The sequence below is a fragment of the Tinamus guttatus genome, unplaced genomic scaffold (assembly GCF_059628265.1).
Source record: "Tinamus guttatus ecotype Peru unplaced genomic scaffold, ASM5962826v1 Tinamus_guttatus_pri_ptg000215l, whole genome shotgun sequence".
In the NCBI taxonomy this organism is placed as follows: domain Eukaryota; kingdom Metazoa; phylum Chordata; class Aves; order Tinamiformes; family Tinamidae; genus Tinamus; species Tinamus guttatus.
Genome location: NW_028288749.1, coordinates 3,483,289 through 3,509,171, shown reverse-complemented (window position 1 = coordinate 3,509,171; position 25,883 = coordinate 3,483,289). Strand labels below are relative to the sequence as shown.

Below are 25,883 nucleotides of genomic sequence, written 5' to 3'. Positions count from 1 at the left end.
GATTAATTAAGAAAATCCTTTGACCAATGCTAAGGTACCTCTAATCAAGTTAGCCTCCCCCTCCGATAATGGGAGCTGTGTTTGTAATAAAACCAGCGATTCACATACTCGAGTCATAGTAATCATCTGGCTCTGCCAAACTCGAAGGTCCGGAGTGGAAGGACTCTAAGCTCCAAAGTGAATAGATCAGGTAACTCCTATTGCAAAACAGATATCGACAAATTCATACATATTTCTCCCCATAAGGGTATGTATGGGACCACGGAAGGATGGGACAGTGTCTAGGAAACTAATCTTCACCTGAAATCCTCCCTGGTGCAAGAGTAGGTAGAGAGAGATGAAAGGAAGAGCAGCTCTAACTCCAGCTGCTAATGGCCCATTGAGGGGTGGTGAGAAGCTGTTAAAATATATGTTGGCAGGAGGCACCAAAACCTGCTGGCACTGGATTTGATGTAGGCATTTCAAATGGGAGGGCACCAAGTACCTATAAAGTCTAATATTCTTACAGTAGGGTCACAGCATTGCAGAGCTTTCTCACCAAAGAAAGCCTGACAACTCGTATACCTTAAAGCACCTGCCTAATTAAAGCAAAAGTTCTTTAACTTGTAAAACGTATTACGAGAACCGATCACCTTGGAGCAACAGTAATAGAGAAAAAAGAAAAAAATGAAACAAGTCACAGGGCCTTCAGAGCTGGCGCAAGTCAGCTGGAAATCTAAATGCAGAGATTGGGCTTACTTAAGAAAAGCAAGACTTTCAGTACAGAAAAGGACAAACTGCTACCACCATGCCTTGCTTCTGAATGTAGCAAACTTTTGTAAAGCAAGAACTGACCCTCCAGCACAATCACGAGTCAGCTGACAATCCCTCTTCCTCTACCCATTTTAAATCTCTGAGCAGCCGGCAGTAGAACGCATTTCTCAAAGCTCTTCAGGAATACTTTGGCTAAGTTCACAGCAAAGATGCAAGTAACCTGTTGCTCCGTCACTTAGTGCTGCGGCAACAAGCAGGGTCACAAAGACTTCAAGTTTTGCAGACACATCCCATTATCAAAAGGGAAAAGTAACTGCAAAGGGATGGGAGATGGATGGAGGCCAACAGTGAAAAAACTAGCAAGTCTGATCTACTGTTCAGAAGAGCAGCAATTTGGGGGACCCGGGGATGAGCAAGATTCCAGTAGACTCCACTTTCAGCTCCATGTTTTTACTGGTGTGAAAATGGCTCAAAGTGGGACAGTGTGCACCAGATGCTGCCTGTGAAGCCTGTCACAATCCAGTTCAACTGGGTCGCCTCGGTAAAGTTACAAAAAATATTACAGTTTCTCCCCAGTAGACAGGAGGCACAACTTCCTTTATAAGACTCTGTTGTGAGCTGGGTAAGTGGTCCAAATGCTTGGAGGATGACTCTGATCTTCTGTGGCGATGATGCAGCCAAGGTATCTGCTTTTACATCTGCGTATGACATGACCATGAGCGTGGCTTTAAGTAGTCCAGGAATGTGGGCTGGAAAAGAGAGACAGGTAATGTGTGAGTCACAGACAAATAGCAGCAGCTGAAGAAAGTCTGTTTGGTCCCCTGGCAGGGGAGATAAGACATTCCCACCCTGCAGCCCTCCTCTGCCTCCACTAGAGAGGTATGAAAGTAGCTACAGCCATAAGAGGCTGATCCCCCACCACCCCCTCAGCCCAGCTGTGACACCAGTTGAACGGCGCGTCCAGCAGTGCGTGCTGCCACGAAGCAGGCACCCCTACACCCGTGAGCTCAAAGCGAGGCACACTTGAACTGAAGCTTAGTTCTCCAGGAAGCACTTTTGGGCAAGGCTGAAATCAACTGGCATGGTAAGATTTTTTTTTTTTGAAATAGAGGGTATCAGAAATTAGCTATAATTTGTCCGTTTGATTTTAGAGTTGGACCTTTACTTTTTCTGCTTTTTAAGCAACCAACTCACTGCTACCCACACCAGACCCTGGAAAAGGCTCAGTTTTTAGGCTTAGTTTTTGTGGGTGCCTTGGAAGAGCTTCTCCTGACCTTGTTAACCAAGTGCTGCTGTTCTATTCATGCAGCCTGACTGGCCTAACGTGCTCTCAAGCAGTGGCTTGTGCCCTCTCAGAGATGTGGGAAAGAAGTTTCAAGTACGATACACCACTAGGCACAGAAGGAGCACTAGTGTAAGCAATTCTACCAGACAAAGCCTTCCCAGAGTCTCTGCAATTCCTACAGTGAACACATTTAATGAACTGTTCCCACGTACTGTCAGAAAGGCTCGTGCCACTTAATTCCTGCCCTGTTCCCATGGCAAGAAAGGACAAGCCGCTTGCATGGTCAGTTATTCCACAGGGAAGGTCAGTCACTCACGTTTTCCAGAGGGCAGTACTGGCGGGCATACCACTCCTGGCTGTAGAGGCAAAGGATGACACCTTGGCCCAGGAAAAGGGACGTCCACATGACCACATTCCAGATAGGCCCTTTCCGCCTGTCATTAAGGATGAAGTTGAAGACCACTGGAAAAAAGTGAAATGAAAGGCAATTTTCAGAAGAAATCCTCAAGATTAATAAGTAAAAACTTCCACTGACTCTACTGCATGTTCCCCTATTCCTCCCCATCTTGAAACACCAAAAGTTCCACAGGAACTTAAGGAAAAATTTCTTAACAGTGAGGGTGCCAGAGCCCTGGCACAGGCTGCCCAGAGAGGTTGTGGAGTCTCCTTCTCTGGAGATCTTCCAAACCCGCTTGGACGCAGTCCTGTGCCCCGTGCTCTGGGTGACCCTGCGTGTGCAGGGGGGTTGGACTAGATGATTTCTAGAGGTCCTTTCCAACCTTAACGATGCTATGATTCTATTCTGTTTGTGCCTGGCTGTGTTGCATTTCCAGTTGATGTCAGGGTGATTGAAGTCCCCAGTGAGAACCAGGGCCTGAGACCGTGAGGCTACTCCCAACTGTCTGTAGAAGCCTCATCAGCCTCCTTGTCCTGATCAGGTGGCCTGTAGCAGACACCCACCACAGTGTCTCCCACATTAGCTTGCCCTTGAATCCTTACCCACAAGCTCTCAACTTGCTCATCATCCACCCCCAGGACAAGCTTTGGCAGTCTCTGAGACATGAACAACACTATATCATATATTGTCTTCTCCTGCTCACCATCTATGTCTTGCTTGTCTCCAAGACCCAAGTTTGCAAACCCAGTCTGTCAGTGCGGAGCTAATTAGCTGCACAAACCCATTTGGAAGGTTCAGGCCCACCTTTGTGGGCTCCTGGACAAGGAACAGTGCTGCGAGTCAAGAGCAGGTTGGGATCAGTAGTCTTTTACATGCTATCAAAAGAACAAAACTTATCTAAGAATCACACTCATCACCCAGCTCCCCAAATCTACACCACACTCACACTCAGGAACTTACTTCCAAAGCACATGAAGAGGCAGAAGAGAACTGGATAGAAGAAGCCGAAGCAGATAATCAGGACATACTCATGCACAGCAGCCGAGACCGTGAAGACTGACAACATAGCTGCTGCTCTGAACTTCTTACCAAAAAACTGAAAGGTAACAACAAAGGATAAGCTATTCCGCTGCATTTTAAGTTTGTTCATTTGAAAGTCATTTGCCTGAGCTAAGAAAGACCTGCTCCAACCAAAACAGCTGAAGCACTGTGTGCTTTCAGCACACAACATGTTTTAAGTACTCATCTTCAGGCATCTTTCTGCTCTGCAGCATTAGTACTCACCTCAAGTCCACTCATGAGCCATCTATCATAGTTCTTCAAAACAGAGAACAGGAGTTGAGTGTTGTGTCACAGAGAAGGTTTCAGAGCTCCATTTTACACACACAGAGGACTTTATACTGAACAGCAGTATAACCAGGAGAGCTAGCCAAATGAACCCAGCTGAATCAGCTACGGACCTAACAGCCAGCAGTGCTGCTTTTGGACAAGTGTACTGTCTAGCTCAGTAGTCAAATGTTCAAGTAACCTTCACTTAACCCTGAACACCATGTGCTGGAAGCCTACACCTTTAGATCACTGCAAGGCAAGGTTTATAGGCTATTACCATTGTAGCAGCTTGAGATCAGAAGAGACTTCAGACACACAAGTCCTTATTCACTTGTCACTGTCCAAACTTAAATAGCTAGGGAAGTTTGCTGTAAAGCTTGAAGGGGAAGAAACTGTTTTTTGTTTTGAACACCACTATAGGAGTTGCTGACAACAGGGGCTGAAACAAAGGCAGTGTGTTGGACAGAGGTTTCTAGAAACAATTCAGCTGTGACAGCATTGTTTTTATTTCTTTATTTTTAAAAAGAGAGACAAAAAAGGTAATGTAGATCTATTTTGTTAAGTGTAAGTCACTGCAGAACACCATTGAAAGACATGGAGGACAATAGCTACAAATTACTCATATTTTAACTCTCTTCTGCTTGCAAATTCTCTATCCCCAACAACACTTTTCCAGACAAGCTTATTTCTTGGGTTAGGGGAGAAGGGGAAGAGGAGGGAAAAATATCTCGTGGTTTATGAAAAAAGCAAGAGATTTGCTTGGTACTCACCCAAAGGAAGTCTCTGTAAGCATAGTAATAGAGCCAGTCATGTACCACTACATTCCAGGTTCGGTAGTAGTTTGCATAGGAAGTGGAGTTCCACCAGTCCTGAAAGCATTGAATAAAAACTAATCTAAACAAGCATAACTCATGTTTTATGCCCTTTCAGGGATACAAAAACACTGATCAAAGTAACACCAACAGAAACAGCACCATAAAACAGTGTGTACCATTGCACTTAAAACTGCATTTTAGTAGCAAGTAAAATGTTGCATCGCAGAATGCAGCAGCTGATATACTAAAAGAAAAGAGCGTTAAACAGGTATTAGACAGGTCTGGTGGCTGTTTCTGTTCATGTGCAGGCCATGTTATCTTAAAAAAATTCAGACTAAAAGGGCCTACCCTCTTCTACAGGGTAGCAACAAATTTAAACCCTAGGAATATAAAACAAGCAAACACTGTGGATGTTCTGTTTGTTTAAACTACCCAGTTTCCTTCTCTTTCCACTTGAGAAAGTAATTCTAGAAGCTTTATAAAACGTCCCTTAGCCTTTTGAGAGAAGAAAAAGCTGACTCTAACAGTCTACAGCTTGTGCATCTTACCTTATAGAACATCCTATCTGCAAAGCGCAGCATCTCGGCAAACGCATTAAGCCAACAGTGAAGGAATGCAAAGAAAACCAGGAAAAGGATCAGGACACCTGGAAACATGGAGCATCAGAAGCATTAGGATTTTTTGCTCAGGTATAGTCAGGAGCATGTAACAGTCAAGACTAGTCTTAAACACACCAAAACAGCTACCTGTATGCTACCTACACAAAAAATGTCAATGTATTTCAATTTTTTACCACACAGGGTCACCCTTACACCAGAGGGCAACAGCAAGACTGCCACAGAGCCTAGGACTTGGCTCTGAAAGGCTTAAATTCAAACCCAACTTGTCATTTTGTGCTGTTCCTTCTGAAGTTTGGCACCACAACACCAAAGCCTCCCCACAAAACCTCCATTGCTAAGCCTGGCCTGCTGTTTCCCTCAGAAAGGATCCCCCTTCTACCCCTGAAGGGCAGAAAGGGCTGTTGTCTTTAACGTGTCTAATATAAAGCACTTCCTCTCCCTTCCATCTCTTCCACAGTTGCAGAGTGACCCATAAATCCAGGCCTTACCTGGCAGAATGGAATTAAAGATGCAGAGAACCAGCCCCCGAAGATTAAATGTTTCTTGACTGCTGTTGCGGAACTGAGGAATGCAGAGTCTCACGAAGATGTAGTAGGCATAGAAAAGGGAACCAAGCACCTGGAAGAAAACAACTTGGCTCCATAAGAGAAATGCACAATTAACTACAACTCCAGGAGAAGGGCAGCAGCTGCCAGCATAAGATTAAGTATTTTATGTTATATTACTATGTATAAGCTTCCATAAGGATTCAGACAAAGTAAACTTCTAACACCTCTACAGCACTTTGACAGCCAAAAGCAGTGAACTACACCAGTTTTAAATTCCTTTTGGTGCTATTCACTTAAGTCATGATGCAAAAGATTTAATCCAATGTAAGTGTGGAAGGTACCTTGTGACCTAGGTGCGGGATAAAACAGAAGGGATTGAAAAATAAGTGTGGTTCAGTTTAGTATTAAATCGTATTTACAGGCCAAGCTGCCTCAGAGCTTACTTGGCTCATGAACTCATCCTCCAGAAGTAGACCTCAAAGTACAAGTCACTGTGTTAAAGTGATCTGATTGCAGATGGCGAAAAGCCTTTCCATGCTTTAGGTATTTTTGGTTTTTTAAACAGGTATGTATCATGCAAAAGCAAAGGCTACGATCACATCCTCAAAATTGAAAGACAGTACTTGCAAGTACACCTGCAAGCAGCTGTTGAAGCTCATGTCCAGATGGGCTTTTCTGACCCTGAAGTGAAGACCACGTCAGACTTAAGCTCAATAATTATCAAAAATTTGATTTCATAACTGGTCTGAACATGTGATAATGCAGTACAACTGGTCTGAACATGTGATAATGCAGTACAACAGTGCAGAGATAGTCAGCGTGGACATTGCTCTCTTCTCTTTCCCCAAAATGCAATTAGCTTGTATGGAAGGGCATTGACTTAAGAAAGTTACTGTAAAGGCTGAGTTAAGCACCTGTGTTTTTTGAACTCAAGATGATCTTCTTGATTTTTTTGACTAAAAGGTATTCTTTTCTAATAAGCCTGAAACCACTTTAACTTATTGTTAAAGGCATAGTTGTTTAGCAAGAGTTTGGATGATTTCTTAAAATGTATTAGTCAGCTGCATTACTCACCTGTGCAAACTTGGTAGCTACATACCCCCATCTTATTGTGGGATTCCTAGGAAAAGGATGCACAACGTCACATTTAAATATAATCTCAGGGCAGCAAAAGCCTCACTTCAGTTACCGATTTTAAAACCCTCGACCCTAAAGAAACCATTTTAAGAATTCAGAGGTCCTTAATTTCTTAAGATCTTACAAGACATCTGTCCAAATCACTCGTTCCTTCCTTTCAGCTAGAGCAAGACAATTTAGACAATACCATAAAGGGGAAGGTAACTTGAGAGCAGCATTTTGCTATTACATAGGACATGGTGATCCACCCAGGAGTTGCACAGGATTGCTGACTTCACACTGTCAAAGTGCAACAAAAGTGTTCAGGAGCACCTGGTTTTAGATGAGTCAACCCACCTCCTCCTCAAACTCACAAGACGGGCTGCTTACTAGTGCCACCTGAAACTCAAGTGTAACCCCTCTGCAAGCCACTTGCACTCAGCAGCTAGCTCATACAGCTGCTTCCCAGAGAGGTAAAACCACAACGGCAAAGTCAGAATACTCCTAGTGGCAGAGAGAGTTTGCATGACTGAACTCTGCAAAGACACTTGTCTTGTCCTTGCCAAGTTAAGGACTCCAACAGATCTACCTGAACTCAGAAATGGAATAGATTGCATCCAGGGATGCTTAATGCTAGCTTCAGTATTTAGATTGCTTTAACGTTATATTGATATTGTTCACATTACCTGGGATAGTTGTCTCTGTAGATGAGGGTGGGAGCAAAGAGAAAGTACAGGTACTGAGTAATTCGGGGAATAGGTACAGGGCCTAGAAGAAAGGGGAAAAAAATGCAATACTCAAACTGTGCACTGAAGGTTCAGTCTCTGCAATCCTCTTTTACAACCTACCGCCCATTTCACCTCAAAAAAAGTCAGCCTGGAATGAGATGTGCAAGATATCCAGAGAAAATAAAGCAAGTTAAACTTATCAAGGGGAATTAGTCTCAAGAAACAGTTTAAAAGGTAGGGTTAGCAACACGCCGTGCTATGCTAACACCTTGGCATGTTTTCTCCCCACCCAGGGGAGATGAACAGTTGGACTCTATTATCTTAAAGGCGTTTTCCAATCATCATAACTCTACGAAGCTCTGAAGCCCATATCAACATGGGGATTCATGCTCAGCTCTGACATGCCTTGCTGAAAGAATTTGTGCTTCAAGAACTGTTGTCATTTCAAGTAGGCCACTGAAGCAGGTGGCAGGGAGGTCTGCATTTTCTGCAGACAAGAGCAGGGAAAGACAAGCCCTGTTGAAGCAAGACTTAAAATCAACAGCTTTGCATAATTGTATAACACCAAACTGTATAATACCAAAAGATTTGGGCTGAAATTCACAATGCAAAATGCTGGTGTAGAGCCTCCTCACAGCCACCTACCCAAATATTATTTGTCTCCTATTCACATGGCTAGCTCAGAGCAGCGGAGGGAATGCAGGTGCCCTTTGCGTCCAGCTGTCAGAAGCACAGAAAGTTACTCACCAGCCTTCTCCTTCACGGAAGACAGGACCTTAGGAACATTCTCTCGGACAAATGAATGGGCCTTCATAACAAGGCGGACCTGCATGATTGAGATAGAGACAGCAGCTCAGAATAACCCACTCAACATCCTGGTCTCTTGTCAATTTACTTCTTTTAAAATGAAAGGCTTGTGGCTGGAGGAATCAGCCCTATTTAGTGAATTAGCCTATTTATGAATTAGAACAGCTCAAGGAGGGAAATGCAGTAGTGGTCATGACTCAGGAAAACCAAGTACTTCATTTACACTTACAGAAGTACAGCCAATGCACTCCAAAGAAACCAAAAAGAGATCAATAAATCATTAGCAAGTCGGCATTAATCTAAATTCAAAACACAGAAATTTATCCATCTGAATAGCCCAGCGTGTTTTGAAGTCTTGAGTGAGCCGTGAAGGTAAGAGGTATTGCAGTCACCACTAGGTTGGAATAAGGTGGTGCCACGTACAAAGCCTGTGGCAGCTACGCAAGGTTTTTGTTTTAGAACTGAAGAACCAAAAGACAGATTGTCCGCAAGCCTGCACTCTGATCTCTAGCCCTTTTTGTTTCAACCTGATGGCTTGAAAGGTCTTACATGTGAATCCACCCTTCAAGAAAAAGCAGCTCTGCTCTTACTGAGGATCTGTCTTATAGACACACTGATGGTTCTTGTGATGAGAAGAAAAAACAGGAACCCCTTGCTGGCTATGTTTTTATTTTGGTTTTAGAGGAATGTTACAGCTTCCTTTCAACTATGGCACAAAGGGTTCTTAAGCTTGTTTTTAAGTGCTTAGCATCCACAAGACAGAAATAAATGCTTCAGCCTTGAAGTGTGTTCCAAAAACATTAATAAAGTCCTTGAATAGGGTAAAAAGAGGGGTTTCCAGGCCAAAATAAAGTTTACTATTTACTCCCTCATTAGATCTGTCTCACAGAAGTCTGTTTTCACCTCAGAGCTTAACTTCATCTACAGCTCTTGCTTAATTTAGTGAATATGAAAAAAAAAATCCACCCACACATCTGTCCCTTTTGGAAAAGGGACCATTCCCATTTGAAAAGGGTCTTGAGCATATCCCAAGACACAAGGCAGAGACCCACCTGTTCCAAGATTACAATAAACCGGGAAGCTGGAGGCAGGGCATATGCTATAGTGACATAGGTTGATCCAAGCCCCAGCCCAACCGTCTGGAAGAGCGTGAACAGCATTCCGTAGAAGACAGAACGGATAACACGGTGGGAGGAACTGCTGTAGCTCTGGGCCCACTGGGAGAAGAGGCCGTAGGGAACCACCACGGTGGCAGAGAACATGCAGAGCCAAGTACAGAAGACAACAGGAAGCTTTCCAAAAACAAAGACCAAAAGGTCGAATCCCAGGACCAGCCTAGAAGGCACACACAAAAAGACAATATTCAGCATCCATTGTTTCATTAACACACAATTCTGTTTAACTTAATGGCAAGAGAAGACCAAGTTCCCCCTATAGTGGTTTGACAGTTTGGTGAGAAGCTCCTGGGGCAGTTTCAGCTCTGAAGCAGGGAACTGTTTGCTGCAGACTTAAGCGACCATCAAGAAGGACATCAGAAGATGAAGGACTCAAGTCATCAGTGCTGTCAAGCACAGCTGACCTTTAAATCCCACAGGGCTTAAGCACATTAAGACCAGCATGTGCTTTAACACTGTGCTCAAGCTCATCCCTGCTAAGGAGCAGCATGTAACTAAACCCACTGCAGAATCACAGTCCAAAAGAGCTTCTGGGGACACTTATAGATGGTCACTCCAAAGATGTGAACACTAGATACTTCATTTCCTTAATGAAAATTTAAGAAGGACTAGCCAAAGTCAGAACTTTCTTTTATGTGTAAGCAGCTCTTCTCAATCAAGCTTGGGTGGAAGAGGTAGGATAGAGCAGCTTTCTTCTTCCTCCTCCATAATCACAAAGAACCCATCCCTTTTAGTTGACTTTATAGGGAGAAATATCTATTTTCCCAGTGCCCATATTACTATTAAGTTACAATCCACCCGGCAGTATTCAGTACTGCACAAGCCAGTTTTAATACCCTGACAAAAGGGACAATTATTATCAAGACGACTATAGCTTTATACACCGAAGATAAGACAAATCAACAAGATAAATGTGTAATCCAACTTGTGTACAGCTGATACTTTAAATAGTCTTTTCGACAAGCTGTAACAAGCAAGTGTGAGGAAAGCAGTCTTTCACAATATTGTTCAGGATTGCCTACCTGTACAATACAGGTATGCAGGGTGTTCACTTAGAAAAAGTGAGGCTCTAAGCACCAGAATTGCTACTTCTAGAAAGAGAAGGGACTGCCAATGTTCTCAAGTGTTTTTATAAACATTTTTCCCCTCAGCCAAAACAGGTAGTTGAAAGCTGCCGCTTCGCTAGCGGCACTGTTTGAACCAAAGTGGTTCATGTTCAGTAAAAACCCCTCTCATCAGTCTTGGAGAGCTAAGCATTTGACCTAACTGCACTGACCACAGCCCTCAGGAAATGCACATTTGAATGATTTTGTAAATGCTTAGCTATCTGCTTTGATATTATCACTTCACTGCAAAAGCTATTTCAGCACGTGTTCTAAACATTTCAGTTCACCCTCTTCCCCTCTGCAAGGGCATCCAAGGAAAACATTTCCTCCTTCCTTCACCATTGGGCAGTTTCAGGCACCTCTGCTTCTCTGGAAGCATCCACCCACTCTGCCCCTTGCTTTTCCCACAGGCTCTTACCTTCCCTCGTCAATGAAGTCTACTAAAAGCGTGCTAAGGATGAAGACAATGAGAAGAGCGATGAACATGTGGTAGATCGTCCTGATGTGACTCACTTCGAAGAGTTCACTAAGGGAGAGATTCAAATGCTATCAGGGCATGGACACGGAACATCACATCTCCAGCACATTAGCTTTCCAAGCATTTCACAGTAAGGTAAGGAGATATCACTGCCATCCCAACTCAAGAGACCAAAAGTTAATGCAAAATTCAGAAGTCAGTCTCCATGCCTGTCACCTCCTCAGTTTATCCACAAATAAATGATATTTATCCATCATCACAGTTATACCAAGAAAACAGTAATTAAGGTTTGCATTAGAAAAGCCCTACAAGTTGTAGTAGGAGTGGGCTAGAAAGAAATGAAGATTAAAAATAAATTAGTCCACAGAGGTTTGAACAGGAGAAGGGAAAAAGAGAAGACTGCTTTACTAGCAAAGGCATTTTTGTTAGTTTTTCCAAAGAAAGAAAATAAAGCTAAGCTACTCACTCCAAGAGGGATCTCCTGGCAGTAAAGATCTTGCCATGTTCTGGAGGGGCTCTCAAAGTCCTGCAAACAGGAAAGGTGAACATTCAAGACCATAAAGAAAATAAAGCTCCCAGGACACGTAACCTTGTTACAGGATGAACCTAAAACTGACTTACTTGGCTTTGTGTAGGTCCTTCTCTGAGCAAGGATCTGGAAAGAGGGAAGATGAAGAATCCAGGAGCGCTGATTTTGCCACTAAGCTGTTCACAAACTCTGTAAAATGACTGTCCACCTCCTTCATGAAAGCTGGCTTCAGTTGCTGAGAGAGTGGAAACAGAACAAGGTGCTTACGCCTCTAGTACATTTTCCTAAGGGATCTGTGCCAGGGCAGGACAGAGCAAGGCATCCCCAAAATGCTCCCATTCAACCTGCCAACAGTTAGTGCCAACTTGGCTGAGATCAGGCTCTTATCCTGGCCTGTTCACACATCTCAGGCCAGATGACTTTGAATAGTGTTTATCTTCTCTATCAGATGCAACACAGAGGAGGAAAGTAAACAGTCTGGCCTTCACCAACACCGGGAGTGGCAAGAATTTTGTATATTTCATGGTGCCCCCCCGCAAAAAAAAAAAAAAAAAAAAAAAAAAAGTTAGTTCAGGAGGGAGCCCCAGAAAACACTTCACATGAAGTTATCATACCATTAGCATTAAACCTACTAGAAACAAGATTTACATAGAGATCTAGTGGGTAGAATCTACTATTACTCTTGGAACATGAAGGCTTGGAGAACTTCTCCCACACAAGCGTAGTTATTTAAGCAAGATGCACTTTGAACATTTTACCACTGCCAAGTTAGTTGTTTCTGTAGAGAGGGCTACATTAAGTTCTAACAAGCTATATGCTTTGCTGCAGAATAAATTCTCTTGTTCTTTATATCAATATTAGATGTCTGTGTGCAAGACTCAGCAAGTGTTCCTCTGACTAGGAAAGCAGGAAACGAACTCCCTGAAGAAAAAGCATGCATTCGCTTTGTGTCCAGCTTAGAGAACCTAAAAATCCCAAGATTTGTTTTTATATCTTTACTTCAGAAAATTTAGTGATTTATAGGACTTTGGAGCATTTAGTTCCCCAATGTCAAACCCTCAGACAGATATTTATTTTCCCAGTGCCTGAGCCTGATGATAAAACATGACTGAAAGCCAAACCTTGAGCTCCCAAACCATAAGCCTTTCCAGAATGCTTTGCTAGATGCTCACCTTCAGCACAGGAGGCAGTTAAGTTTCAAGAACTGGCTAGAAACACAGTAATATGTTTTTTGTTGTTGTTGGGCAAGTGTCTATTAGTGAGGATCGCCTGGGATTTTCCCAGTTTCTGCCCAGATTCATCTTTAAGGCAGATAGCAAGTGAGAAGTGAGAAACCCACTTCCAGTGAGGGCAAGAAAGAAGTGGGAGGTTGGGTGCGTTCTGGAAGGGCCACGTGTGACACTCGGCTCTGGTCACCAAGCGCTACAGTTCACTGACTATTATGCTAGAGAAAGCTGGAGCTGCTTTTTTTTTTTTTTTTTTTTTGTTAAGAAGGAAGAGGAATAAAGCCCAGCAAAGCAAGGAAAACCCAGACCAATAAAATCAGCTTTTAGCTCTAAACTGCAGTACTGATTTGTCTCCCAGAGAACTTTCCACAACTGTTTTTAAAAGAGGTTTGTTTCCACTGACTCACACTGCTTATCAGTGATAGAGCTCTGATCTTCCAGACATGCTTACACTGATTTTTAGATGGCAGACTTGGAAAAACAACTCTATTATGACCACCTCTTTTAACACAAGAGATTTTAACCTGGGAGGATGCATTCTTACAGAGTGCTACTGTCTAGTATGTGACAATTGCCAAGCAACGAGGTTAACCCTCCAGGAACATATACAGCAATCAGGCATGAGGCTACATAAATCCAGAAGACCTTGAAGTAAATGAGGGTCACATCTGTTTCTCCTGTTCCACAGCAATCAGACACAGAGACATCTCTTAAAACAGAAGCTGCAGTGGGAAATTAATATTAAACTTAATCATTTTCCCCTATTTGGCAACTGCCAATGTAAAACAAACAAGCTTCACTAGTACTTAATGAAATAGCAATTCTTAGTAGTTGGTTACTCTCAAAAATTGCTTTCCCAGGGGTAGAGTCCGATTTTTTCCCCCTGCAGAGGTGAGGTGGTTTTCCCCCTGCCTTTATAAACAAAGGCTGGAACACTTTGGTACTTTAGTACTACAGCTTGCAACAAAACCAGTGCTTCCTGACCTAATCTCAATTCACAGCATGCACACACACCCCTTTCAAAAAAAAAAAAAAAACAGTTGAAATTCCTGCTCCTTTTGGAGCAAATTTCTACACCAAAAGAATTTCTACAGCAATAGCAGCCCTGCCGCACCCCTCACCATTTCAGGGCACTGAAAGAGCTTCCCAAAGGAAGCTTAAGTGTCTTCCAGTCAATGAATCGGGCAAATCCACTCAGCTTTGTGATTCAATTTTAAAAATAAACCAGTCATTACAGTCAGAGGCAAGTATGAGAAGACTGCTATGCCATAAAAAGCAGAAGCTGACTCAACTGAAGTCAGAGGAAGTTAAGCCAAATATCCCTGCAGCTCGCTGCTGAAAGAAAACTTGCAGTTCTCCAGTATTTTACCCACTCTTTAGTTATATTTTATTGTATTTTAATCACATTTTATTGCCTCTAATTATTTCTGATGAAAATTCAAAACCCACTGCCCGTCATGAGGGGAGAAAAGAGTAATACAGGGAAATAGCTCAAAGGTACAGGACATTTTCCTTCTGATTTATAAGCGTTCCTTTCCTAAGTTGCGCATAGGACTGTGACATTAGATGACTTCACCTTTACCACTGAAATCTCTGCAGTAAAATGAAGCAAGAGTGCAGGACAATTTGCCCCGAAGAAGCTGTGTACCAAGAAACAATGGCTAGCATGAAGGGAGTGGCTCATTGTAAACCAACTGCATGTAATTTGGGCACACACCATCTCTCCCAGAGCAATTTGGAAAGGTGCACAAACCTCTTCTCATCCCAGCTAAGACAACAGCAGCTTAAACTCAAAACATATTCATGCTATTTCCTTGGGGAAGAAAAATGCAGGTGTTGCTCCATGAGAAAGAATAGGACAAAAGCTCAGGAAGGTCTTCTCAATAGTTAAGAGAAGCTGTAGGATACAGGCTACACGTTTCCTATTATTCAGTGGATGGCAGGGCACGTCCCCTTAAATGTGCAAGTTGTCAAAGGAAGCCGGGTCAGCAGACAATGGTATTGCCAGAAGGCAACTTTATGACAGGCTTCGAAGTTCACTCTTATCTTTGGAGTTTACTCTTTTGAGGTCACGTAGGAGAACTGCATTTTGATAATATTACTTGTTTTGTGCAAAGCGAGAAGTATGATGAAGGGATAAAGGGCAGGCAGTGTTAAAATCAATCAATCAATCACTGCTCTCGGGATGTTCCTGAGAAGCAGAGTTGGAGAGGCACTGTCCTGGAGCAAAATGACATCCATGGCAAATCATCCCCCTTCTCTCCACCGGCATCCAGCAGATCATATTTACCTCAGCTTCTGCTATTAGCTGCATTTTCCTTGTTATCACATGGTCGACATCAACCCGGCCTAAGGAAGGAAAGCAAATATTTAACAGTTGTATTTTCAGTGATATGACCCGCATGACTGAAAACACAAGCAGCAGCATCTGCTAGCTTAGCCATCAGGACTTTTCATAAATGCTTTTGGCTTCTACTAAGGTTCCAATAAGTTCACAATTAAGCTGCACGAAGTTTATAAACTCTAAGCAAATATTTGAGACTCTCCTTTAGAAGCACAGCATTGTAAGACAGGGAAAAGCTGATAACATGTTGGACTTTTAAAGCTTTATTTTCCATCAGCAACTCTGCAAGTCTTCAAGGTCTCTAAACGTGTTCAGCCTTGAAACAGCAACTAGAACAACCCCCAGAAGGTCATATGCAAGTGTGCTGATCTTTTATCGGGGCTTTATCTTATGCACAGTGAACTAGACATAAGATTAGGTTGTCTGGAGGTCTCTGTGTTGTTAATAGACAAGGTGGTCAAGTCATGACCATCTGTACAAACAGAGTAAGCTAGCAGCTCTGAAGACAGGCAGAACAGTGAGTTGGAAGAACAGCTGGTACTGAAACCTGATTACTCCCACCCTTTTGATCCACCAAAATACTAGACTTTGGTCTGTGTTCCTCAATATGCTTTATCACTTAAGCAAACAATTAGGTCTAATTATGTCATGATCATCATCTGACTGTCATTACCAATATCTCACTGATATTTAGAAGTTCAAAAATCCACTTGTCTTCTGCATAAGGAACTAAACACATCTGAAGGGCCTATACACATACAAAACTATACACATCAAGGGCAACAAGATATACAATTCAAACTACCATTTCAGACAAGTTGTGTATAAAGACCACACTTGCCTGTGCTGATTGCACCCTGTTGGCAAATTACCTGTTATTTTATTTCACAGTAATGAGAACTAAAATACAAAAAAGTCACTTAAGAGAGGTTTTTGCATATGAAAATAACCCAAGACTGACAGTGATACTCACCAGCGAAAATACTGGTTAGTATGAAGAGATACTACCCCACCAGCAAACCTTGACTTTTGCGTGTCCTTTGGCCCTTATAGCCACTACCGTACATCTTACGGTAACTCAGTATTGCAACTTCTAGATTCAGTTTCTAAGATAACATTGCCATGTTTAAAAAAAGTCTCAAACTGAATTTTGGTAATAATGTTTCAGTAAACTTGAATTACCAGATCTGCAGTTTAGGTAGAGGTGCTTCTGTGAGGCACCTCAGTATGACAGCAATAGTCTGACATCCCCTCACTCCACATCAAGCAGCCAAGTGATTTTTTGTCTGTAAGAATTGCTACACAAGCTCAAGCTGGAGACTAAAGAATGGACCAGTGGTAGCAACTCATTACTTAGCAACTTTGTAATATAGCGATAAGCACAAGAATTACTAACACTGATTTTTGGCTGTGTTTAGTATCCACACACACACACACAAAAAAAAAAAAAAAAAAAAAAAAAAAAGCCAAAAAACCCCTGGTTGCTAAGCATCTCTGACAACAGCAAATCACCTCAGCATTCAAGCTTATTACGTTGTTATACTCGCCGAGTGAAAGCAGTTTGTGATTCAAAGGGTGTAAGAGACTGTTTGAGTCCTTTTTGCCACTCAGCTTGTGCACTTGGCTGAAATCAAATGCTCCCTCCTCCACTCACCAAAACCAGGCTTTCCCATGAGCAGAACTGCCCTGTATGCATCTGCTCCCCACTTCAGAATGATGTTAATACCCTCCCGTTAATACAACAGCAAGAACCATCATGTCCTTGTCTGCTAGACAGCAGCACAGAAAGCGCTACTGAACTTGCGGCACAGAAACTTCCAAAAAAATAAAAATAAAAAAAGAAACTTGCATCTTGCATCTTGAAACTTGTAGGAACTTGCATCTTTCTCTTCCATGCAGCTGCGAGTCTTTAAGACTCTGGGAAGTCTGCTGGAAGCTGCTCAACAGCACCAAAGAGGACCGGTGCTGCTCAACAGCACCAAAGAGGACCCCAAACTTTAGAAAGTAGCACAATTTCTTCATAAGCCAAGCTACAAATAAATAGCTATAACTTGGACAACATACTTCCTGCCAAAACTTGCAGTTGAAGCCTTAGTTACTGCCACTGCCCAGAAGTTGGAAATAAAAACTTTTTTTGATTTAAAAGGTTTTAGAAGACAGACGTAGTTTTACAGACACCCAAAGCAAATCTTTAATGATTGTGCAAAAAATGAGGTCCGAGACTCATGGCGTAACTGCTAAATCACACACAGCCTTCCTTGTCACTCCACCCACACCAATGCTGCACAGGTTAGAAACACACCAAGGTTTAAAAATGCTCTAAATTAAGATCTGAACTTTAGTACACTCATGTAACAAAGCAAGTGAAACAGCTTGTATGCTCACTTGCCTCTTGTCCAGGATGAAAAAAAAAAAAAAGCCTCCTGAAAAGAAGAGCGATCAAACAAGTCATTCTGCTGCCAAGCACTGCCCAATAAACTCACACCAAGTCACCAGACAGGAAACAGAGAAGCTGCAATTCAGCCTCTTTCCGAGTTATTCATCTTCTATTGCGCAAGCTACCACTTATGACCTCAAAGAGCATTTGGGAGGGAATCATCACACAGTTTTGTCCAAAAGAAATTGTGCACTAATAGAAATCTGAATCTGTTCTCCTTTGACACTGAAAAGGAAAGCTGGCTTCATCTGTATCGTTTAGGGATTGCAACATCATTACAAAAGTTGGATTCTGGGTTGCATGGGACAAGTAAGCACATCCTGGCATTTAAAGCAACTTGGGATGTGTCTTAAGAGACCAGGAAATAATTAAAAGCCCTTAAGAAAATCTCAAGTGAAGACTATTATGAAATAGTAGCAAATTCCACAGGAGACAGAAGCAGTATTTGTTTTGAAAGAGCCCTGCTGCACAGAGGGAAGTTGCAATTTGAAGGAAGCTGTGCTCCCTTCCCCTCAGAAGTGGTATTGGTAGGAAGTTTATACAATGATCTTGGGTTTGCTGGAACAGATACTCCCAACATCTTTGACACCTCTGCACCCCTCCAAATTCCAGAGGGCTCAAATGTCAGAAGAATAAAGGAGTAATAAGCTTTGTTGCCTTCAGAAACGAGGCTAAAAAAAGATCACCTGAAAACTGAGCGAAGTTCTTATTGATAAAAATTTGAGAAACGTAGTTTCATACAAACTGTTCGAGAGTCACATTTCCATTTTTCAACTTAGTATTGTACATGCTATAGACAAGTGACATTAGGATGACTACAGAACATGAGTTAGTGCTGTAGCTTGGGATCCAGCAAAAAGTCTCCATTAAACTATTCAGCTCTACTGAAGACGCTCTACAATACAAACTGTGTTAGAAGGCAGTCAGAAATTTTGCTTAACCACCAAGTCTGAAACTACAGCCAAGGGCACAAACGGGACTAAGTCATTTGAATGAAGGCAGGGCTTCTGTGCAGTATCATGGTTTCACCTTGTGATGACTTCAGCAGCCACAGCAGGACTGCCTGCAGTCCAGCACTGTGAGCCATTCTCTGTCCAACTGTTACAGCATTATGGCAGGACATTTGTTATGGAGCAGCTAGGATGATGCAGAGAAACCACTGCTGTCCAAATCACTGCAGAACATTCATGACACAATGCCTCCCTGCAGAAAAGCTAAGAAAGTTATATAAATAACAAACTACAGTTCATAGCCACATGTACTTCAAGAAAGTTGTTTCCTAGGTGGATTGGACAGGTATCTACACCAGACAAGATTGTGTCTAACAAAAAACAAACTTTAAAACAAAACAAAAAAAAACCCCACACACTCTCAGTCCAGAAGGAGTTTCCCCAACGCTAAAAAATTTCATTTCAGCATCTCATTGCAAAGTCCCAGCTACAAGCTGATACTTTTATAGCCAGTATTGTTCTACCCTAGAAGGGTTTAAAAATATTATCCTTAATCTTTCTTAATTGGGCAAGTCATGGCTAATGTGGTTACAGCAATACCAAAAGAAGGAGTTCCTGTTACTGTCTAATACTTGGATTCCAAGGCTCCTCTAATCACTGGGGATGTTTTCTGAAGGACAGCTGCATTAAAGCAACCTTAGTGCTCATCTACTGCAAAGAGGGAAGCTTTGCAGTCCACTGCAATACAACACATAATAATTGGATGCTAGCAAGCATTATTTTGAGTTACGCTCACTTACTGGGTCACTCAGCAGACAGAGGCAAGTCATGACTGAATTGACTCCACAGCTCAGCAGATCTGCCTAAGGAACAGAGACCACAGGATCTATGTGACTGCATCGCAGTCTGGCAAGGGGCTCGGTCCAGAGGTGAAGCCTAAAGGAACATGGGACCCAAACAGACTCTTCCCTAGCAAAAGGGAACTGCATTCTCTAATTTGTAGAGAGCCACCATGTCCCTTGTGTTTTTTTATTTTATTACTAGAATCCACTTAAGATTGAAAGTGACAACAGTCCATCTCTCTGAAATATATGCGAGAAACTCAATTCAGCTTAATCCTAAATTAACGAATCCATAAGAAACAGCTTGTACAACTCGCTTGTTGCTGCAAGTCAGACATCTACAGTAAAGCAGCTTTCTGGACTGATCTCTACTCTGGAGCTCCTTCCTCAGTAGGCACATGCTATTCATGCAGCTTCATGAACTTTCGCACCAAGAATGACCCATAGCAACCTCTTCCTTAGAAGATAACAGCTCCTTTTCAAGACAAGCTTTACTGAACAGGCTTAGTCTATTAACAGACCAGTCACCAGACTTGCAATCTTTCCTGATTTCTAGGGAAAGAGCAGCAAACTCCACAGCCATCAGATTGCTATTTTGAATGGTGTAATTTCAGGATTCTAGAGGATCTCAGGTGCATATGGAAGAGCTATGTCTTCTCCAACCTTATAAAAATCTCTCCAGCTAGTTCCTACTGCAACCATTTCAGCTTTTCTCCCACAGGTAATACATTATGATCAATATCTCATTAAGCAGAACAGTTTTAGATTCATTTACATATTTTAGGACTACTCTTACTAAGGAGGTCTAATTCTCAATAAGGAATTATCACTGCCTATATCACTTTTTGACTCTATGCCAGTACAAGATTATTTATTTAAATATGACATTGGAGGCAATACAACAGGGAAAAAAAAAGAGTATGTAATGAGACTAAAATTCAGCTACTCTGTGGAAGCAAAATCACAGGCTGAATCATCACAAGACTAACACAAACACAGAAAAAATCCTTCTGGCAATCTCAAAGCTAGGAACGTTTCCACTTTACTATAAATGGGGATAGACCTGAATACAAACTGTTCAGTCATAGAACTTGGCAAGCAATGAGACCATTTCCAGCAACACTGATGGAGCAGGGAAAACAAACAAACAAAACCAAACCCACAAAAACAAAAACCCCACACGCACTATAGAAATGTAAGAACCAAGAACTTTTTTTCTAAAACCAATACATAGAAGTAATTATGCCTCCAAATTATGCTTCCAAACACATTCAGGTTAGTCAATACATTTTATTCTTAACAGAAAAGGGATAACTGGCCTATAGGTCTCTGTAAGGAATTCACAAACTTCTGGAAATAAATCACTTGCCCCCTTACACAAACTCGAGTTTAAAAACAGATTCAGGCATTAATCTGGGAAGATACCACATATCAGGTGGGATATGACATTAGTGGTTTAGCTTTTCTACAGGAAGAATTGCCACAAAGACACTACCTACATACTAGTTACAGCCAGGCTGGAATCTCTTGACCCACTGAACGTGTCTTGTTTAAAATTCTGCATGCCATCTACTATTAAGATGCATTGGTGTAAGTAAGATGTTGCCAGACATACCAAACCATTAGCCTCAAGCTGCCTTTGCATATAAGAAGACTAAGGCCTGAGGAAAAGCTATTCCCAAGTCAATGGCTAGCACAAAGGAAACCATCTCCCTGAGAAATTCTTTCACCTGAGCTGTTCCTTCAGCCTTGTTAGTGGTGTAAACTCTGTAAAAAATATTGTACAACGAAGGGACCACATATTTGGGACATATGAACACTTTCCTCAACTTTGGAAGCCTTAATTTGCGTTAGAGCTGCTGACCTAGCCCCACTGTACAGAAAAGCTTCTAGCCAAAGGGATGCATCCTCCTCATGTCCTATAACACGGCCAGGCATTAGAGGCCAACTTGTGCCTCCTACCTGCTGTGGCATTTGCACTGCTTCCCGTGCTGAGTGAGGCATCTGCAGAAACCAGGAACACTGCTAACAAGTCTTCATGACATTTCTCCTCAGTTGGCAGCAACCCAGAAAGGCAGAAACTCCAGGTGTCAGCTGAACAGGATTCCTCTCAGCTTTCCTTGCTGTCCTTTACTGCAGTTTGGACTGTATTAACGAGTACAGCTTTGCACTTAGCTACGGACAAGCTCAGATGTGTCAGTCTAGAATGATATCCGAGTATTCATTTCGGGATGTTTTAGCTCAAAACCCCAGCCTGCTCACAATGCTGCAAATCTGTTTGCCAACTTAAGCCCTAGAAGGAATCAAGAAAAGGGACACGGTAACTTGCCAGCATTTCACAAAAGTGCATGAGTCTTCCCAAACAGATATAACTGCCAGATTATGGCTCTCACCTACCTGTAAAAAAATATTTACCATGCAAAATAAGCATTAAGAGCCTAATATTCAGCAAAACCCAGTAGGAATATATCTGTGGAAGAAAGCTCAGCATACATTCAAGAGCTGCCCCAGAACATTTACTTGCTCTGAATCCACACTATCTATCTGCAATGACATTGTTGCATTTCGGAGGGATTAAAAATGAAAAGCCTTATCAAAAAAGGGGTACACCCATCTGTAAAGTGGTAATTATTATAGCTATATTTATTCTTCAACCACAAGCCAGCAAGAGCATAAATCCATGTGTAAATTAAGGCGTTTGCACAGATGATTGAATAGAAGCCTGCCTCTAATCCCATCATATTTTGTTTTCCAATGGCCACTAACTCCTTGAAAGCATTATCAAAACAGTCTATTTGACTAGTACAAAACACTGTAGAATGAGATTTTAAAGGTTTCAGTGATGTCAATTGGTTTGTGCAATGGTTTTCCCTCCAATAATTTTGTCAAAAAAATACAACCGCTCCTAAAAGGTACAGCATAACTCAAAGCCAAGACTAGCAATGTCCATAGAGTCCATAGGCAAAACCTAGACACCCATACAATTGCCCTGCAAGTCAGTGGACAGAAAACCCACAGCAGCAAACCCACAAAACAAGTCATATTACCTCTGATGTGGCCATATACAAATTAACACAAATTCAATTCTTTGTTCTTGTATTACACCTTGTCTGGCAGCCAAGGTTGACCCGGGTCAACCTGAATCCACTAAGAAATGGAACTGGTCTCCCAAGGAAACCAGTCTAAGAGCAAAATAACTGAAATTAAAGAGTGAAGAGGCAATAGCTTTGAGCTGGGAAGGACACCTTAGAGGAGATATGGAATTAATCCTAAACAAAAATAAAAACAATCATTAAAATCTCACACCATTGCTTGCATTTGGGAGCATTCTCTCGCTGTCAGGTCTCCTCTGCATTTCTTCGTTCTCAGAGGTTCGGCAGGTCATAGTGGAGCCAGGCTGACGTTTTCTTACACAGTCTTCACCCGCCATTCTTGTCTAGCTCAACAAAAAAAGGGATAGGAAATTATTAATGAAGAAACTCATTTATTCTTTACACTGGTCAAGAATAGATTTACAGGGCCTTCTTTAGTATAAAGTTATTTTTTTTCCCCCTCCGACATTAAAAATGAAAAGGGTAGGGGATAACACATATGTGCATCAGCCATTTCCCGTGGATCACAGTTCCTCCTTTTTCTCCCGACTACAAACACTAAGGAGCACAACAGCCAAGCAAACTCCTCATCATTACTACCAGAAACATTCTCCCCACTAAAACTCTAACTGTGTACTTAAAGTTGCTTCCAATTCTTTGGGGAATCCTGAAGTCCGAAAAGCCCTTGCACATGCTTTAATAGCAAATCTCATTGCAAAATTTGTCTTCCAAGAGATCTTGCTTTGCAAGGAAAAAAAAAAAAAGACAAAACAAGAAACCACACACACATCACCTGCAAGATCTTGTCAAGTCAGTCCCCTTCCTGTCAAGCCTTCCCCCCCCCCCCACCCTTCTTCTCTTTACACTGAAAAAGCAGCCTCCTCAACAGATCCTTGTACTCTATTTCACCAGACAATGGTCATATTGCAAACCAAGGGAAAAACAGGAAGAGAGAATCAAGTTTGAAGCACACTGGATTTGACTGGATTTGGTGGCAAATAGTTACAGCTGAGTACAGAACTGCCTGCAGTGAGCACCTCAACTACTGGACTTAAGCAGAAACACAGAAAGTTCTTGGTGGGGGTGGAGGGAAGGAGGAATGTACTTATTTAAGGTCCTATTTATTCAAAATACTGGGACCAGCACTTCTGCAAGAAGGAAATGAGACTTTTATGATTACTTGTTGTCTTGGCATCAGCTTCCTCTGTTTGTCCTTCTAGCAAAGCCGCCTCCCACCTTCCTTTTGAGCACTATAAAACACAGGGAAAATTTTGCAAAAATGTAATTACTCTTGCCAGTTCTGTCAACAGCTATTGCTACCACCCTCCTAAATAACTCTCTTGGCTTTAAATCACAGAATCACAGGACGGTTGAGGTTGGAAAGGACCTCTAGAGATCATCCAGCCCAGCCCCTGCTCCAGCAGGGACACCCAGAGCACAGGGTGCCAACCAGGCAAGTTGAAGATCTCCAGAGAAGGAGACTCCACAGCCTCTCTGGGCAGCCTGTTCCAGGGCTCTGGCACCCTCACAGGAAAGAAGTTCTTCCTCACATGGAGGTGGAACTAAATGCAACACAATCACCAGCACAAAGACATCAATTCCTCACCTCCCACCTTTACCAGACACTGCCAAGTACGGACATTATCCCATTTTTCAGCACAAAGAATCATCCTGCCTCCCCACCTAGAGGAGACCCTGGACAGGTGGACACTTCAACCCTTCTGCTCTTACACATGCAAGATACCTGATGGGTAATAGGATTTGGGGTAACAGGGGGCATTGGGGCCACCAGGGAACCTCTCCAGTGTCTCTCATTGAAGCTACACTGTTCTTCAGAGCACGTCCCTCCCGTGAAGGGCACCAGAGTTGGCTTCTTTTATCATCATATTCTCCACCCTAACTGCGGAGTGATAGCGATACTCCTTCCTATCCAGCGTAGCTGTGAGGGTAGCTGCAGTACTTGACAGAAAAGCTAAAAGAAAGAAATCAGAAGAGATCCAGGATGGGAGAAGGAAGAACCACGTGCAGAAAAGTGATGAGGCAAGAGAGTCGTGATGATAGCTAACTTTATGTAAATCTGCAGCAAAGCAACATAATTCTGATTGCGAAGTGACAAAGTCCTTTTGGCCAAGAGAGAAGAGTTTTGTTGGGGAACCTAGGAAGACACAAACATTTTCCTTGCGCAGTTTCCATCAGAAAAAGAGGTATAACATTACCATGTTCCGTCAGACCTTCCCCCCAGTCTCTGCTAGCGCGAGGTGGATCACACCAGAGCACCAGGATGAGTCCCAGGAGGAAGTCTGTGCCCACATCTGGGAAACTCTCACCCCTTTCGTCCCACTCAGGCACCTGCTGCGCACCAGGAACCACAAACACGCCCCACTATCCAAGCATCTGACAGAAACCCAGTGAGTTTATGGCTATTTTGACCACATTACAGTGCTTGTAGAGAGATGCCAGCAAACAAGAGTTTCTCCTCCCTGCTTTTCCAAACGCTGCCCGTTACAATCACGCCTTAGGAGACAAGCTGCACCTTGGAATCTGCACGCTTCAGGCAGCCGGGACCCGTCTCCCCGCTGCGGCGCGTTTACCCTAAGCAACTGCCCCAAGCCAGGGGCCGTCCAGACTCCCGCGGCTTCTCCCGTCGTTCTGGGGCACGGACAGGCGCCGACATGAAGTTAAGGCCAGGAGCTCGCCGCGACACGCAGACCGCCCAAGAAGGGGAGGCAATTAAGTTAATAAAATAAAGACGGGAAATGGCTCTCCTCCCCTCAGAGCTGCCCGAGGCGTCTCCGTCCCCTCTAACGGCCCAGAGCGGAAGCGTCTCGCCGCGCGGCCCCAGACCAGAGGCGGGAGGGAGAGAGAGAGAGAGATGGAGGGGAGGGGGCGGGCCGGGACAGGCCGAGCCTGGGGCAGCCAGGCCGGCGGCAGAGCCGAGGCGCACCCGCCGCCCCGCGCTGCCGCCGCGTTACCTCAGGGGCCGCCACTCTCCCCGCGCAGCCGCTTCCCGCCTCGGCGCCCGCGCCACCCCGTCCCCTCGGCGCGCGCACGTCACCGCGCAGGAGGCGGGCCCCACGCCGCCGCCGCCACCGCCCATTGGCCGGTGGGCGTGGCCGGCCGCGGGGGGGGGCAGCACGTGAGGCGCACGTGGGCGCCCCCCCCCGCCCCGGAGCTCCGCGCCCGCCCCCTCCCCCGCCCGCCGCGTCCGTTAACGGCCTCTCGCGCCGCCAACGGCTGCTCGCGCCGCTGCCCTTGAAGCAGGCGGCGATCGCGCCCGCCCCATCCCTAAAGAAACACGGGAAGCTC

At 43.4% G+C, this 25,883-nt stretch overlaps 1 protein-coding gene across 1 annotated transcript; it reads right to left on the bottom strand.

The window, feature by feature from the left end:
- Nucleotides 1-1,441: 1,441 nt before the first annotated feature.
- SOAT1 (sterol O-acyltransferase 1) lies at nucleotides 1,442-25,567 on the bottom strand. The gene is made up of 16 exons (XM_088524872.1): nucleotides 25,550-25,567; nucleotides 22,792-22,921; nucleotides 15,203-15,261; nucleotides 11,779-11,921; nucleotides 11,624-11,683; nucleotides 11,098-11,205; nucleotides 9,451-9,733; nucleotides 8,339-8,417; nucleotides 7,550-7,631; nucleotides 6,822-6,867; nucleotides 5,688-5,817; nucleotides 5,128-5,225; nucleotides 4,535-4,633; nucleotides 3,396-3,531; nucleotides 2,355-2,500; nucleotides 1,442-1,502 (listed from the first exon to the last, which is right to left on the bottom strand). The coding sequence occupies exons 2-16, from the start codon at nucleotides 22,913-22,915 to the stop codon at nucleotides 1,446-1,448; spliced, it is 1,650 nt and encodes a 549-aa protein (XP_088380998.1). The 5' UTR covers nucleotides 22,916-22,921; nucleotides 25,550-25,567; the 3' UTR covers nucleotides 1,442-1,445.
- Nucleotides 25,568-25,883: the final 316 nt, after the last annotated feature.